The sequence below is a fragment of the Salvelinus alpinus genome, chromosome 3 (assembly GCF_045679555.1).
Source record: "Salvelinus alpinus chromosome 3, SLU_Salpinus.1, whole genome shotgun sequence".
In the NCBI taxonomy this organism is placed as follows: Eukaryota; Metazoa; Chordata; class Actinopteri; order Salmoniformes; family Salmonidae; genus Salvelinus; species Salvelinus alpinus.
In genome coordinates this window covers 47,084,518-47,099,469 of record NC_092088.1, presented here as the reverse complement: position 1 = coordinate 47,099,469, position 14,952 = coordinate 47,084,518, and the positions used below count along the sequence as shown (strand labels likewise).

At 47.7% G+C, this 14,952-nt stretch overlaps 1 protein-coding gene across 13 annotated transcripts in view; it reads right to left on the bottom strand.

Annotated features, from left to right (window-relative positions):
- The window catches only part of LOC139570837 (zinc finger SWIM domain-containing protein 8-like), a 39,916-nt gene that overhangs the window by 8,946 nt on the left and 16,018 nt on the right, over positions 1–14,952 (bottom strand). For 2 of the 13 annotated variants that reach the window (XM_071393051.1, XM_071393052.1), the window contains 17 exons: positions 13,167–13,274; positions 12,531–12,612; positions 12,049–12,169; positions 11,732–11,933; positions 7,742–7,917; positions 5,386–7,153; positions 5,091–5,199; positions 4,779–4,903; positions 4,388–4,691; positions 4,053–4,208; positions 3,635–3,857; positions 3,224–3,513; positions 2,809–3,083; positions 2,175–2,672; positions 870–1,068; positions 475–678; positions 190–309 (listed from right to left, as the gene is read on the bottom strand). In XM_071393051.1, coding sequence (XP_071249152.1) covers positions 190–309; positions 475–678; positions 870–1,068; positions 2,175–2,672; positions 2,809–3,083; positions 3,224–3,513; positions 3,635–3,857; positions 4,053–4,208; positions 4,388–4,691; positions 4,779–4,903; positions 5,091–5,199; positions 5,386–7,153; positions 7,742–7,917; positions 11,732–11,933; positions 12,049–12,169; positions 12,531–12,612; positions 13,167–13,274 — 4,960 coding nt within the window. Of the gene's footprint in view, positions 1–189; positions 310–474; positions 679–869; positions 1,069–2,174; positions 2,673–2,808; positions 3,084–3,223; positions 3,514–3,634; positions 3,858–4,052; positions 4,209–4,387; positions 4,692–4,778; positions 4,904–5,090; positions 5,200–5,384; positions 7,154–7,741; positions 7,918–11,731; positions 11,934–12,048; positions 12,170–12,530; positions 12,613–13,166; positions 13,275–14,952 lie in introns of all 13 variants that reach the window. The other 11 variants (XM_071393054.1, XM_071393059.1, XM_071393063.1 and 8 more) reach the window with 11 other exon arrangements.

Genomic DNA, 14,952 nt, shown 5'->3' with positions numbered 1-14,952 from the left:
TCCGATATCGATATGTTCGTGTGTCTTACTTAGCATTCAACTCTAGTCTTCACCTTCTTAAACCACCAGAGGGTTATGATGCTTGTGCATAAATACTTCAAATCAATATTTCCCTCTTTTCCCAAAACACCTTAATAGATGAAACTACTAGAATCCAAGATGCCCTCTTCATCCCTGCCCCTTTCTCACCTAGCCGTGCAGCCAGGCCCAGGAGCCACTTGACATCCTCTGTGTATGGGGGGCTGCGGGAGAAGTTATTGGGGTGGTCGTTGTGAGCCCTCCTTCCAAGCATCTCCAAAGCCAGCATGCCTATCAAAGAGTCAGGGTGAAATATCACAGTTAACACCAATTACTTTGAATAGAAAGCATAACAATCGCAAATGATAGAACTGATATTCACAGTGCCTATACCATCTAGTATTACATCTAGAGAATCTTATCATGGACACTTAAAAGCATAGGTATATTCCTCACCAACTCTGTAGGCTGAGTGCAGGTAGTGAAGACCCTGCTGGCTGATTGGCTGGCTATGCTGCTCGTCTTCAGACGGGAACGGGGCGCTGACCAATGAGACGGGCTGGGAAGACATACCAGGAAGAGATGACCCCTGAATGGCCTGGATTGTGGCGCCTGAATGGACGCCACCTACTGGATAGAAAGAGGAAAAAGACGCGGCTCCTGAGAGTGCCATGGAGAGCCCATTATAAAACATCCATCAAGTAAATGTTTCCTTTTTTAAAAGTTGTTCCTGTTGAATGTGATCCATCAACTACATCAGCTAACATGCTAAGTAGATTACTATTTGAAGTTTATAGACAGACTACACATGGACGTGTGCAAACACACACGCAGCAGTGGTCTCCGCTCACCTGCTACAGTGGTGCTCAGAGGCAGGCCGGTCTCAGTGTGGTACGGGTGGACGGCGATCTGGGTCATGGACGGCACGGGAATACCAGGGAAGGTGACCGCAGTTGCTGCCATGGGCGGATGGGGACCGGTAGTCACTGAGAACGGGTACTGGGCACCGATAAAGGCCGGGTGCATTCCCTGGGAGGGCACACATACACACTTAAAATTAGTTAGATGCTATTCTCTGTTGCGGGCCACTGTCTTACGTCAGATAGTGCATACGAATATCGCACTGAGGGACGAGTGACATGTAGGAGTGACGGAAGACAATGGTCGTGGGCTTAATACAAAAAGAGATTAGTCATTTATCATTCATATAGTGAAACAAAGGTTGTCAGATTTCCCCACTGAGCACTTGGGGGGGGGGGGGGTTTAAGGCATGGTGTGCTTGCGTCTCCATTTACTTTTTTCAGCCTATAGTTACGGAGTGGCTGTCAATCAATACTAATACATTCTCCCATCATTTCCCCTCAAATTTCCTGACATGCACTAGAGAGCGTAAAATAAAAAAGATTTTCAAAGTCAAACACTGTAGGTACACCAGGTGCATACTGATCACTTCGCAGTGATCCAATTGTCTAGTTGAGTCTCCTTGAAACTTAGTTTCAATATTGTACTCTTTAAGTTCCCTCCCAACTCTCCCTCCCTTCTCCATCTCAATTCAAACTTCACAAACTGAACAGAAGGTCATTAAAATAACAAAATATGAGAAACGGTTACCAAAACAACAACGAAAAATAAATAAATGGAATTAAAAACTGTGTGTTAGTGAATCTGGAGATTCAAATGGATCTTGCGAGTTCAAGACGTGGTGGAGCAGTCTCTGCCATCAGCTATTCTCTGTTATGTTCTAGGGGAGGTGTGTTCAACTCTTACCCTACGAGGTCCGGAGCCTGCTGGCTTTCTGTTCTACCTGATGAAGAATTGCACATGCCTGTGTCCCAGGTCTAAATCAGTCCCTAATTAGAGGGGAACAATAAAAAGAGTTGAAAAAGGTCCAGGATTGAGTTTGAGGGATCTAGGGACTGAGAGAAGCCTGCATGTAGTGTAAAGCAGAGGTTGGGGTCTATAAGGAGACTTAATGTCTTCTAAGTAAGCTACTTAAGGAAAGAAGAATTAGCAACACAGTATTTCACTGGAAGCCCAAGCATCTCGATTTGATCTTATCAGTTCTCCCCACCATCTCTCTCCCAGCTCTCTGTCTCCATCAGTCTTTCCCTCCTCTCTATCCTCCCTCCCATGATGCCTCCAGACAGTCCTCTTACCTGTGGGTACGCACCCCCTGACAAGGGGAACACAGTGGGCCGGGGGACGTGTTGCAGCGGGTGCCCCAGGTACTGGGGGGTGCAGACAGTGGGCAGGTGGGCCTGGATGGTAGTGTAGGGGTGCAGGCCCTGGGAGTGTGGGTGGGCCATGGCAGAGCCAGGCAGGGCGTGTGATTGGTAGATGGTGGAGCCCACAGAGATGACAGGCACCACAGCCGCTGCTGTCACAGAGGCAGTCACTGTGGCAACACCAGAGGACTCCATGTTGCCACTGTTGTCCGTCACACCGTGACCCGTCTCCGGGGGTCTTCTCCCAGCTCCACCATTGGCCCTGCAGCGTCCCGTGCCCTCACGCTGGGCCCCTGATCCCCCTCCTACTGTCTGCTCATAGAGCCAGTACCACTGGTGGGCCACCTCAAACAGAACCTCAGGGTACACACCGCCCCCCTTGGCTGCCTCCTCTACAGCCATACAGGCTTTCTCTAGCATCACATTGTCCTGCAGGGAGAGAGGAGGGGAGGGGGTGACGAGAGAGGGAGAAGAAATTATGAGATTAAGAAAAAGAAAGAAAAAAATAGAATTTTCAGGACAAAATGGATAAAAGGGTAAAAGAATAAAAAGATGCCCAGCCTACATGAGTAGTCCGATGTGTCTTCTGCAGAACTGAAGAGTACCGGACATGTACCTGTTCCTTGCACTGCACCAGGGCCCTCTGGATCTCATTGGGGTTGAGGGCGTGTGCATGGGGCAGGCAGCTCAGGGCCAGCTCGGCCGCAGCGCGAACCATGTTGGGGTCCCGCGCCCGTGATGCCCTGTCTGCCAGTGATGCCACCTCGGGAGGGGTGAGGTGCCCGTCCCAGCACTCCACCAGGATGTTGAGGGCAGCACTGCCAATCTCCATGGCTTGGCCTGGACGAGGAGAGGAGGAGACACTCATGTAAAGTGTGGTGGACCAGACCAAGCTTATAGCTAGCTACCTGTGTCTCATGGACTATTAAAAATTTAAAAAACACTTCTGGGATGAACTAGATTTTTTTTATAAACCTCACCTGTGATCCAGGAGACGTGGGAGGAGTAGGTCCTGGATAGCCAGTTGGGCGAGACAAAGTTGTGCAGGCCCAGGGCGTACAGGCCGATCTCGAAGGCACAGAGGTGCAAGTTGCGGTGGGGACCCTGGTGGCCCCCGCTGGCTGAGGGCTGGGTGAAGATGGAGGTGGAGCTGTTGCCCCCGGCCTTGATCAGCACCGTCTTGGCCAGCTCAAAGTAGAAGTGAGCCGCCGCCTCCGATGGCTGGTTGGGCACATGGGGTGCATGGCACTCGGGACGACGCCCTTTATACCTAAGAGGGTAGCGGGAGGAGGAAATTCAGTGTATTAGCATATTTTCCTCAATACCTTAGTTGAGTTCTCCAATAATTAGAAAGCATCAACACGTGTATAGAATCTGTAGGAGTCACTCACCTGCTGGTGTCTGTGCTCTTTGCCCTAGCTCCGCCTCCGGCCCTGCGAGAGCCACTGGATGAGGAGGAGCCCAGCGAATCAGAGGAAGAGCTGCTGATGCTGTCACTGTCCTGGCCCCTCCCCCAGGAGGCCGCAGCCCAGCCCCCTCTGAGTGGACGTCGGCTGAGGGTGGGGGAGCTGTCTGAGGTGGTCTCAGGAGCACTGCTGTCGATACTCGCCATGCCTGGGACAACAATATCAAAACCGTTAAACCTAAAACTTCTAGTCAGCCATATGTCAATACTACCTCTAGAAGCCATTCCAGTCACATGGCATGGCCCTGGTCAAATGCAATGCACACTATACAGTAGTATAGGCTGTTATTAGAGACATAGCCTGTGTCTTAATCTGAGGTTGAGGGTCATGGTTAGTTGGTTACCTGTGTGTTTCTTCTTCTGGCGGACAGGAGAGCCCCAGCAGCGCCCGCTGTATGCCCCCCGTCCTCCCAGCGCCAAGCGGCTTGGCACCGTGCCCTCTGGCTTGAATGGGACCGCCTCACTGGGCTGGTCACATGACGCAGGCTGGGTGCCATCTGCTGAGACAATAAGGTAAGTATTGAATACATTTTACATGCGTACAGTAGCAACAGTGAGGGTTGGATTCAAAGAATTCTATCCATTTTCAACAAATCTGTTTTGTATAGGTAGGGTAACAACATTTTCAGTGCAGGACAGGTACAGTACGACATAACCGACCACCCTGTCTGTGTCTCACCTTGTTCTCTGGCCTCACCGACGCCCTCTAAGGGTGTGACGTTGTTCTGAACCCCGCTGCCCGCCAGCTGTCCTGGTGCCCCATCAGCAGCCACCGGTTGCACAGAGGAGGACCCAGCTGCAGCCGTGGCGTTTGGGGCGTGTTTGGACACTCCTCCGGTGGCACCTCCGTGTCCGTGAGCATTGTGGGCAGCGTGCTTGGACGGGCTCCTCTGGCTGCTGGCAGCTGGCTTGCTGGAGTAGAAGGAGCTCAGGGTTTGGGGCTTGTGGGTCTGGCTCTCTCTGTCCAGCAGCTTGTCCAGGATCTAAGAGGTCACAGAGGGAGAGTCATCACAATCCTTATTTGGTAATTAGTTAATTCTACTAGCTACAGTGCGGAAACCAAGGGCTACCTTTTTCAGCTTGCTCTGGTCATCCTTGTATGTGATCATAAGAGCCAGAGCCAAGTCTCCTTTCTCTCTCCTGGTCCCCTCACACAGCAGAGGGTGCTCTGCCTCGCTCACTGTGGTCTTCATACCTACAGCGGGAAAAAGGGAGGTAGAAATATGAACAGACGGCAGCAAACGAGTTCAGCAGTTTCAAAGCCAAACTGGTACCTGGACGTTTTCCTATTTAAGTATAACTAACCTCAACACTGAGCCATTAAATGTGGTGCCTACCACTTCCTGAAGGTGTAAATGTAAAAACCTTGTGGTCGATCTTACCCAGTGCTGCGACAGCAGCCTCAAAGCCCAGCTCCTCGTCTCCAGGCATCTCGTTGTTCCGGTTACGGCTGGGAGGACGGGAACCTGTGGGGGAGACAACTGTACAAACAAAATAAAGGAGGGGGAGGGGTGAAATATAAATTACTGGAAGTCTCACTAGTGTGATGACGGCATGACATGTAATTCAGATCAATTAGCAAGTAAAAGTTCTACATCTGTGTGCATATATACTGTTTGTTGTATATATTGTGTGAGTTCAAACAGAGAACATTTTACATGTATAGCGAGAGTCACCTGGGGTACACAGCACATCAAATATGAAGCTGGCCAGCATGAGGGGCAGGACAGGCCTGTAGTCACAGAAGTTCCCATCTCGGAGCTGCTCGGCCCTGTCCCGTATGGACGTCATCTCCACCAGGCCCAGAGGGATCTTCTTGAGCAGAGCCACCACCTCTGACTCCTGGTAGGCCAGCTTGACCTCCAGGGCCTTGGTGGAGGCTGGGGGCCTCTGCAGCTCCAGGGAGAACATGCCCGTGCTGAAGGCCAGGTTGTGGAGCTCCAGCCTCTCGCTCAGCACCGTCAGCAGGAAGGAGGTCTTGACCAGGGTGTTGGTGGCCACCTGGGTCTGCCTGCTGGTGGACACCTTGCTCTTCTTACCCTTCGTCTGGGGCTGCTCCACCTTCAAGTCTGGAGGGTTGGCCAGCAGGTCTCCAGCCAGCTCCACTGCCAGTCTGCAGGCCTCGTTGCTGTAGCCATGGGCGTGGAGTGCCTCTGCACATGCAAACAGCACCTCCATCTGGCCCTCCTGCTCCAGTGGCTTGATCCCAGCAAAGATGTCTGGTTCCTCCTCATGGTTGTTCTCTGACACTCTCTCTGCCCCCTCCTCAGAGGCTGCATTTAGGTAGTAGGCACGGTAGTCATCCTCTCCAACAGGGTCCCCCCCTGCCCCTGCCGCTGGGCTCTGATTGGGCAGGGCTACGGCTCCAGCGCCAGTTTCTCGGCGCCCACCACGCGGTGGCTTGGCGGCAGCAGCAGTCACGGTAACAACAGCGGCCGAGGTGGAGAGCCGAGCGTCTCCAGCGGGGGCCGCCTCCTTATTTCCATTCACCTCCATCTCCGCCTCCACTTCCACCTCCTTCTCCAAGGCAACAGCCGCTTCCACGACGACAGCGGCGTTCTCCTTGAGGGGGAAGGCGGGCTGGGACTCAGTGGCAGGCAGGGTGGCAGCAAGAGTGACACGTTTGCCCTCGAAGGAGCGCTCCTTGGGCATGTTTCCGGCCCCTTTCCCTCCCCCACTGTATTTGTGTGGCTCTCTGAGTAGCGGGCTTGGTGAGGGCAGCATCTCGGGTGGCGGGGGTGTGAAGTCAAAGGTGTTACTGGCCTCAGCGCCCAGCGCCAGACTGGAGCCGTCATCCAGGCTCAGCTCGGCCATGTCAGGCTCCAGGGAGCTGTCCTCACTGCTGGTGCGCCGCTTGGCCGCTTGGTGTTTTCCCCCTACCCCTCCTGATCCCCCGGAGGACGACTTCCCCCCCTGGGACAGCTTAGCCTTGCCCCCAATGGACGAGGAAGAACCTGCGCCTTTGTACATCCCTTTACTACTGCCCTCCTCTAGAGAGAGAGACACACTGCCCCCTAGCCGCACTAGGACCCCTCCTCCGCCCCCGGCCGACAACCCCTTCCTCTTGCTCACAATGGTCTCTTTGGGCCTGACAGCCACTTCTTGTTGGGGACTTCTGCCCTTGTAGTCTCCCCCACCTCCCTCAGAGCTGCCAGATCTCCCCCCTCCTCCTCCAAGTTCAGAGGTGTCTCCAGCCAGGCCAGCCTTGGCCCCTCTCTGCTGCTGCACTGCCCTGGCCCAGCAGAAGGAGGCGCTCTTCTTGTCAGCACTGCAGTAGGTGATGCCTGGCAGTGGGTAGGCCACCTCCCAGTTGAAGTAGCAGGACTCCACGGCTGGCTTGAAGCCCTGGAACAGTTTGTCCAGGGACTTGCGATGTTGCCCTCGCTTCACAATCTCAATCACTTTCAGATGCCACTGCTTGAGCTGGGAGGCCAGCTCCAAACGCCTATAGGATGGTGCAAAAATAAACATTGTTAGTCAGTCCAGGAAACAAGAGCCACAGAGCAGAGACTATAGTAACAAACAAGCACACAAAGGCACACACACAATTCGTATAATTGCCAATGTATTGCCACACACACACAATGGGTATCATTCAGAAAATCATCAATGTAACTGGAAGAAGTGCACAGACACAAAAAGGCTTTCTGCAGAGAAATCTGACAGTCATTCCAAATGTTTCTTTGTCAGTGTGTAGAGCGAGAGCACATAACACTCTGAAAGCCAAGCAGCAAATCGGCTCTGTGCCTTGAGAATCGGACATGACACAGTGAATCAGGAAGATGCCCTCATCTATAATACACTCAATGTCCCAAACACTGACTGCTCTAATCAGATTAAATTCACAGAGCCTCAAAAGGAGTGACAATCAACCCAACAGACAGATTCAGGCCTGGGAACGCTTGTGAAAGTAAGAAGTGAAATGAAGGTAAGAGACAGGAGGAGGGCTGTGCTGTCAGCATTAGACACTATTCTAGTGGATGTAGGAAACCAAGGCTAAGCGTTAAACAGGCAGAAAGGGAAGTGACCTCACCTCTGAGGGCTCATGGTAGGGTCTAGCACAGCCAGCCTCCACAGAACCACCATGTCATCACACATGCTGGCGCAGGCGTGGGCTGCCACCTCCGACTGCCCGTTACTGCGCCCTGTGTGCCCGCTGGCACTGCTGTGGGACGCCGACGTACGCACGCTGTACCACCAGCCAATAATCTGAGGAGAGAGGCGAGAACAGTCACTGCTGTCCTATCATGTCCTGAATTTATATTGAGTAACAGACATACAACAAAATGTACAATGTGGACCCAGAGGATATCACTTCAAAGTATTAAGCTGGTTTCCAAAGTGGTCCTCCATGGTAAAAACAATAACACATATAATGACTAAAAGGCAAGACCAAATTATAAACAACCATAAATACATTCATTTATTGACATCCTAAAAAGTGGCACTCTTCACTGCACTTCCCCCTAACCTTAAAAAATCAACCATTAAATCAATCTATTAATTGCACATCATACCGATCCTTCAAATAAATACACCTGACCAACAGTAGAGGGCACAAGAGGCAGTGGAGTGGTTTCTCTTACTTAGACAACCTTGTCCAAATGAAAACCTTAGCCTGCTTTTTAAAGCTATTTTTACTTTTTTATTTGCTTGATCTCCAAGGGAAGGCTGTTCCATAGACAAATGCCTATATAGAAAAACGTGCTCATCGCAGTACTGTTTACTCTTGGGATTTTACAAGACATAACACTAGCTCTGGTATTGTAACTTTGTTGGTTATAGACCATATCAATGTGGTTTTTCATATAACCTGGGGCACGATCATTTAAGCAACAAGCCCACCACCAGGAACTCCTGTATCCCTATGTGGGTCCTAGGGGGGACATTCAGCATATACATGATAACATTATTTTGCATGACCTGCATTCTCCTGCATTCTTTTTTTCAGCTTTTCTGATAGCCCACTATAACAAGCAGAGCAGGCGTAATCAACGTGACACTGAATCAAGGTTGAGACGAGCAGTTTCTTAACTTTGATGTTAAAACATCTAGTGTTACGATAAACATTTCTTTGCCTTTTTTTTTTTGCAGCAGCAGCAGCAATCAGGCCTCCAGAAAGGGATTGATCTAGGGACACACCAAGATAAGTTACTTGTTTTAGATTCAATCTCCTTGCCTGCACAGTTTACCTTTATCTTGTCAGCCCTAAGCGATCTACGTTTTGTTCCAAACAAAATCGATTCAGTTTTTCCCAAATGTAGCGACAATTTGCTGTCAGTCAACCAATCTCTAACAAAATGCAATTTCTTACTCAGTGTCTCCTCTATGTAAACTACAAGCATTTCGCTACACTCGCAATAACATCTGCTAACCATGTGTATGTGACAAATAAAATTTGATTCGATTTTTATTATATCCTTCCCTGATACCAGTATGGCTGAATCATCAGCATAAAGCAAAAGTTGCACTTTACTGTATCTGGCATATCATTAACGTATATAAGGAATAGGAGGCCCTAAAATGGATCCCTGCGGTTACACACAGGATATTTCTTTGACCTCTGACAGAACATCACCAACATTACAAACTTGTGTTCTGTTGGTCAGATAAGACCCAAACCAATTCACTGCAACATCATTTAGACCCAATCATTGCAGTTTCATCAGGAGAATATCATGGTCCAGTGTCAAAAGCTTTCTGCAAGTCTAACATGTATAGTTCCCCTTCTCACTTTCCTGCTTGATGTGGTCAAAAAGGTGGATAAGGCAAGTATCAGTGGAATGAGGTGTTCTAAAGCCAGACTGGAGTTCATAAAGAACTTTGTGCTCCGAGAAGTTATCCCTCAAGTTGATTAAAAACAAATCTCTCAACAACTTTGGATAAGGTGCTGAGGATCGACACAGGCCTGTAGTTTCCTACATTTGTTTTACTGCTCTTCTTGTGGAGTGGAACCACCCGGGCTGTTTTGAGATCCTTGGGAAATGTACCACTACTAATAGAAAGGATTACAATATGCGTTATCGTTTTAGCAGTGACACAAGCACTATCCTTTATGAATCTTGCAGGAAGGTTATCCAGCCCAGTTGCTTTGTTTGTGCTTATTAAGCATAGTAGATTAGAAACGTTGTCCTCGGTTACCATGCACAGCACAAACAAAAAAAATGGTGATACCTTTGCTATGGTAAAAGTTGTTAATGAAAGACTGGCCATAGTGTCCAGAGCAGGTAGGTAACTTCTTAACCAGAGATGAGGTTATAGTGGTAAAAAAATATATATATAATAATTTGCAACCTTTTCCTGGTCATAACATAAAACATCATCAATATCTAGGCCAATACTACAGGATTTTGCCTTATGGGGAATTTGAGCCAATGTCCTTTAACATTTCCACAGTTTACAAGGCTGATGTAAGTTGTCATTAACAGCGTCTATGTTATGTTGGAATTTGGCCTTATCCATTTTGTATCTTGCCTGGTTTCTACAGTTAATATAAACATAATAATCTGGTTGTAGATTTGTCCTTCTGAATCTGGCCAGGTAGTGATCCCTTTTCCTTATGAGGTCTAAGATGTCGGAAGTGATCCATTTCCCTGACCGCTGTTTGATTCAAATTTGTTTAAATCGGAACCAGAGTCAGACAGCAACAGATCTTTAAAATGATAACAAGCTTGATCGACAACACAGTTTAGTACATGAGACCAATCAAAAATATATGTACATATTCTTATTCATTCCTTTATACTTGTGTGTATAAGGTAGATGTTGTGAAATTGTTAGATTACTTGTTAGATATTACTGCACGATCAGAACTAGAAGCACACGCATTTCACTACACTCGCATTAACATCTGCTAACCATGTGTATGTGACCAATAAAATTTTATTTGAAATTCCAAATACTTCTACAAAACGTTCCTTTGAGTATTGTTTCATAGACAGTACCTTCATGTATTTGTTACCTGGCTCTAGTAGCATTTTGGATTTCTTACGAGTACAGTAGGTTACCGTAAAACCAATAGTTAAGACTGCTGACTGACAGACATTCTCTTGGTCTGATACAATAATCAAATCTAAAGTTGATTTACTGTCAATACACACCTGGGTTGGCTCAACAATCAGTTGTTTTAGTCCAAATAACTGATTAAAGTTATACAGGGCATTTACTAGTGTACTTTTCTTGGGTGATAACTGCACATTCGTATTAAAATCGACAAGCAGGATACATTCCCTATCGGCCAATACATTGTTATTCGCAGCAATTAAATTCAAGTAAATCATATAAATGATTCTGCTTAGGAGGCCGATAGCACAGACCAACAAGTATAGGACGACATTTAGGAAGAAGTATATCTATTCATGCAACCTCAAGACCATCCGTTTACAGATCTGAACCAGGGTTAAAATGCACATCATTCCTAGTAAAAACACACGCGCCGACACCGTTTCGGTCAATTCTATGAATGCTATAACCCGGCAGCTCAACCTCATGGTCCTCAACAGACCCGTCGAGCCATGTCTCAGTCACTGACCCGTCGAGCCATGTCTCAGTCACAGCAACTACTGCAGCCCGTGAGTTAGAAGCGAGGAGTTTAAATTCCTCTAATTTCGTCAGAAGGTTCTATGCGTTCACATGGATAAAGTGAAGCCCTCTCCGATTGAAACAGTCAAACATGTAATTTTCTGTGCCAACTGCTGTATATAATTAAGCAGTAAGTCCTGAGGGGGTGTGGTATATGGCCAATATACCACGGCTAAGAGCTGTTCTAAAGCACGACGCAACACGGAGTGCCTGAACACAGCCCTTAGCCGTGGTATATTGGCCATACATCACAAACCCCAAAGGAGCCTTATTGCTATTATAAAGTGGTTACCAACATAATTAGAGCAGTAAAAAATAAATGTTTTTCCATACCCGTGGTATACGGTCTGATATACTACGGCTGTCGGCCAATCAGTACTCAGGGCTCGAACCACCCAGTTTATAAGTATGTATGTAACATGTGTCTACGTGTGTGTGTTACCTGTTCATAAGTGAGACACTGCTCAGTGAGGATCTCTAGTAGAGGTGCAGCGTTGCTGTCCCTCCTCTTGAACATCTCCCTGACGATAGACAGGAGGTTCCAGATCCCCTCAGGCTCCCGCCCCCTCAGAGGTCTCAGCAGACACGCCCACTCTGCCGCAGCCGGTGGCTCCGTGGATGACAGGTACATGGAGTTGACGTCACTGCACCGGGAGGGAAGACCCGCTTCAAAGATTAGCAAGTATATTTCCACACACACATACTCTTTCCTCTTCTTAAAATACCCCACTTCGATCATGCATGTCTCTGCTCTCTTACCTGAAGACCACAGGAGAGGGGCCACAGAACTTGTGCAGCGTCTTCTTGATGTTGTCACTGAGCGTGGACTCATCTAGATACCAAGTGCTCTGGTCAGAGGCCGAGGGACCAGCAGTGGGGTCTGTACACAGAAGGCAGGGAGTAAACAGAAAGCCCAAGAAATACAATACAACAAATGTAAATAACTGTTTTTAGCTGATATTTGTGAAACATCCCATCTGAACCACCCTACAGCGTGCTCTAAGCACATAAGCATGCAAACGCCTTAAGTGCAAATGGTCAGAGATGGGGGTCTATCTAGAGTTGAGGGTGTGAGAAGCAACTCCTCATATTGGTGGTGGAAGTAGTGGGTTACACCCCATACAATGAATAAAAAGTCCTTTGACTTATTATTATCTCCAACCACATTATGAACCCATGTGAGATGAGTAGAGGCTGCCCCCTGCAGGAGGCAAACAGAAGCACAGACAGCCAGGGCATACCTGGAGCCCCACACACTGTGTTGATGGCTGTGGACTGGGAGGACAGGAGCTCATCCAGGAGCCTCTGGGCTGTGGGCAAAATCTGAAGGAGAAAAATAACAGAAAAGTTTGAATGAGTATGATAGAATCTGCTTCATATCAGTTAATGAGGAGTTATAAAATCGGTTTCACCATTGGTTCGGGGGGGGGGGGGGGGGGCTACCTGTTAAATCCTAACTTTTTAACACAAGGCTCTAATTACAGCTAAGAAATACAATTGGCCTTAGAGATGAGTAACATTACAGTGAGCAACACTTCCCTACTGACTGCAATACATAAAGAGACAACACAGCTACTGTGTGTTATTTATCGCAGTAGCACAGACAAAGGGAGTATTGAGACTGGGCCGGTTACGGGCTGAGGTCAGCTACCGCTACAAACCTAGCCACCGGGAGGTAAAACATACAACACTGTTCTTACACTCAACTAAAATCTATTTTTATGACTAACTTGGTGAACTTAAGTACATAAACCACATTATCTAATAGTTTTTGGAAAGTCTAAAAAAGGGATTGAGAAATGTGTCTGGGATTCAACACAGTGTTGCTAGTGCTAATACATACAATCTAGCAAACTAGTGTGGTTCGACAGTCTTACCTGTTGGGGAAGCTCGCTGATTAGGTACTGGGCAAACTTCTGCAGCTGGTCCCTCTGCAGCCGGGACAGGGACTCCGACACGGGGGCTCGCAGACACACTGCAGACGCCTGGCAGATAAATACAGGGGTGACAGGCATTAGCATACATTTAGGATCTCACCGTACTCCGTTTCCTGTTCACGCAGTGAGTTTAAATGCAGATCAATCAAATATAAACAGATCTTTCAAATATAAAACTGTAGGTGTGCAACAAACTTCAAATGCACAATCATTAACTGTTCAGTAACCATACTGTACTTACACATTGTTAACAAACAAGAAACATCGAGCTGCCATCTCCCTCTTCACAACCAGAACTCCCACACTATAGTAGGCTGGTGGCACATGGCCTAGAATACTTAGCTAGCTGTGACCATGAGGCTGTGGAGTGGTCTCTGCTGTGTGATGACTTTATTAAGACTGCAGTGAGAGTGCTGCCTACTGCTTAGCTATACCTTCTGCTCCACTGTGGAGCAGGGCAGAGATCCCCCCTCATTTGCAAATGTAAGAATGTGGCCCATGCATAATACATGGTGGAGAGATGGGCCAGGCCAGGGTTTGATGATTAAGGCTTATTCTCTGGTTGGCTCTCCAGAAGGTCATTAAAGGGAATATGGAATGTGGTGGGGGGGTGTTGTACAGAATGAGACACCACCACCACAAGAAATTACAATATACCTCACATTAAAAAAGACTAGAGGGGAAAAAGAGGGGGGGGGTAGTCTGCTGCTACTGTGTGGTGAATGGGATTGGAAACCCTCGGGATTCCTGGCCCAGGATGGAGACCAGAAAAAGGAACGCACACTCCTCCCTAACCCCCAAACTTTTAGAAGCAGTTACTCAACTTTTCGGTGAAGCTCTTCTATTAGAATGTTCTCTGACCAAAATATTTCATTAGATGATGCTTCTTCAGAGAGTGACGTTAGATGTAACAGTTCTTTAGGGGTGTTCATGTAAGTTGCAATACAAATTGAACAGTCAAGAGTTCTGGTCTGCAGCGTGTGTGTTCAGTATTTATCGCGTTGATCTTCTGGAGTGGTTTCGTAATGTGGAACTAATTGAGTACTGTCAAGTTGCACTGTGTGCGTGCCTGTGTGCGCGCGCACATGCGCCCTAGTGAGAGAAACAGGGAAGACTCAGACTGTGGGTTCAGTTGGTGTCTATGAAAATGCACACTTTGATCATTTCCTGTTGAAACCACAAGGATGTGACTACATTCTGACACACTGTGTGAACGTGCGCTCAGGAGACAGACTCAAGACACTGAATTTTAACAAATATTTTTAAAAAACTGGTCATTAATAATGGACTAGGTCAAGCCCATCTACAACCAATGGCTCCCATTTTAACATAACCCCTCAAAACTGCAGTAGTGTGTCTGTATTTCTCATAATACCTGTAGAAGCATTAATTTCAAGACATCTCAATATTTGATATCCAATTCATGAGAGGGCAGTGGCAACTCGTGAGTTACAAATGACATCTGTTGCGTTCTAAAACAGATTTTGGAATAAGTGCCCCGCTTAGTATTTAAAGTGATGATATGGGTTTGGTCACGACAAAATGGCACCTCTCATGGCTACAGAGTGAGGGGCCTGAATTCATGGAAATGGCTAAGCATAACATAAATAGCACAGCACACTTATTTGGGCCTGAAAGCTGCTCATTAATTTACAGTCAATCCACCCATTCAATACAATAATGGCTAATGAGGGTCCATGTGCACCTGATAAAAGGTCACAAGAAA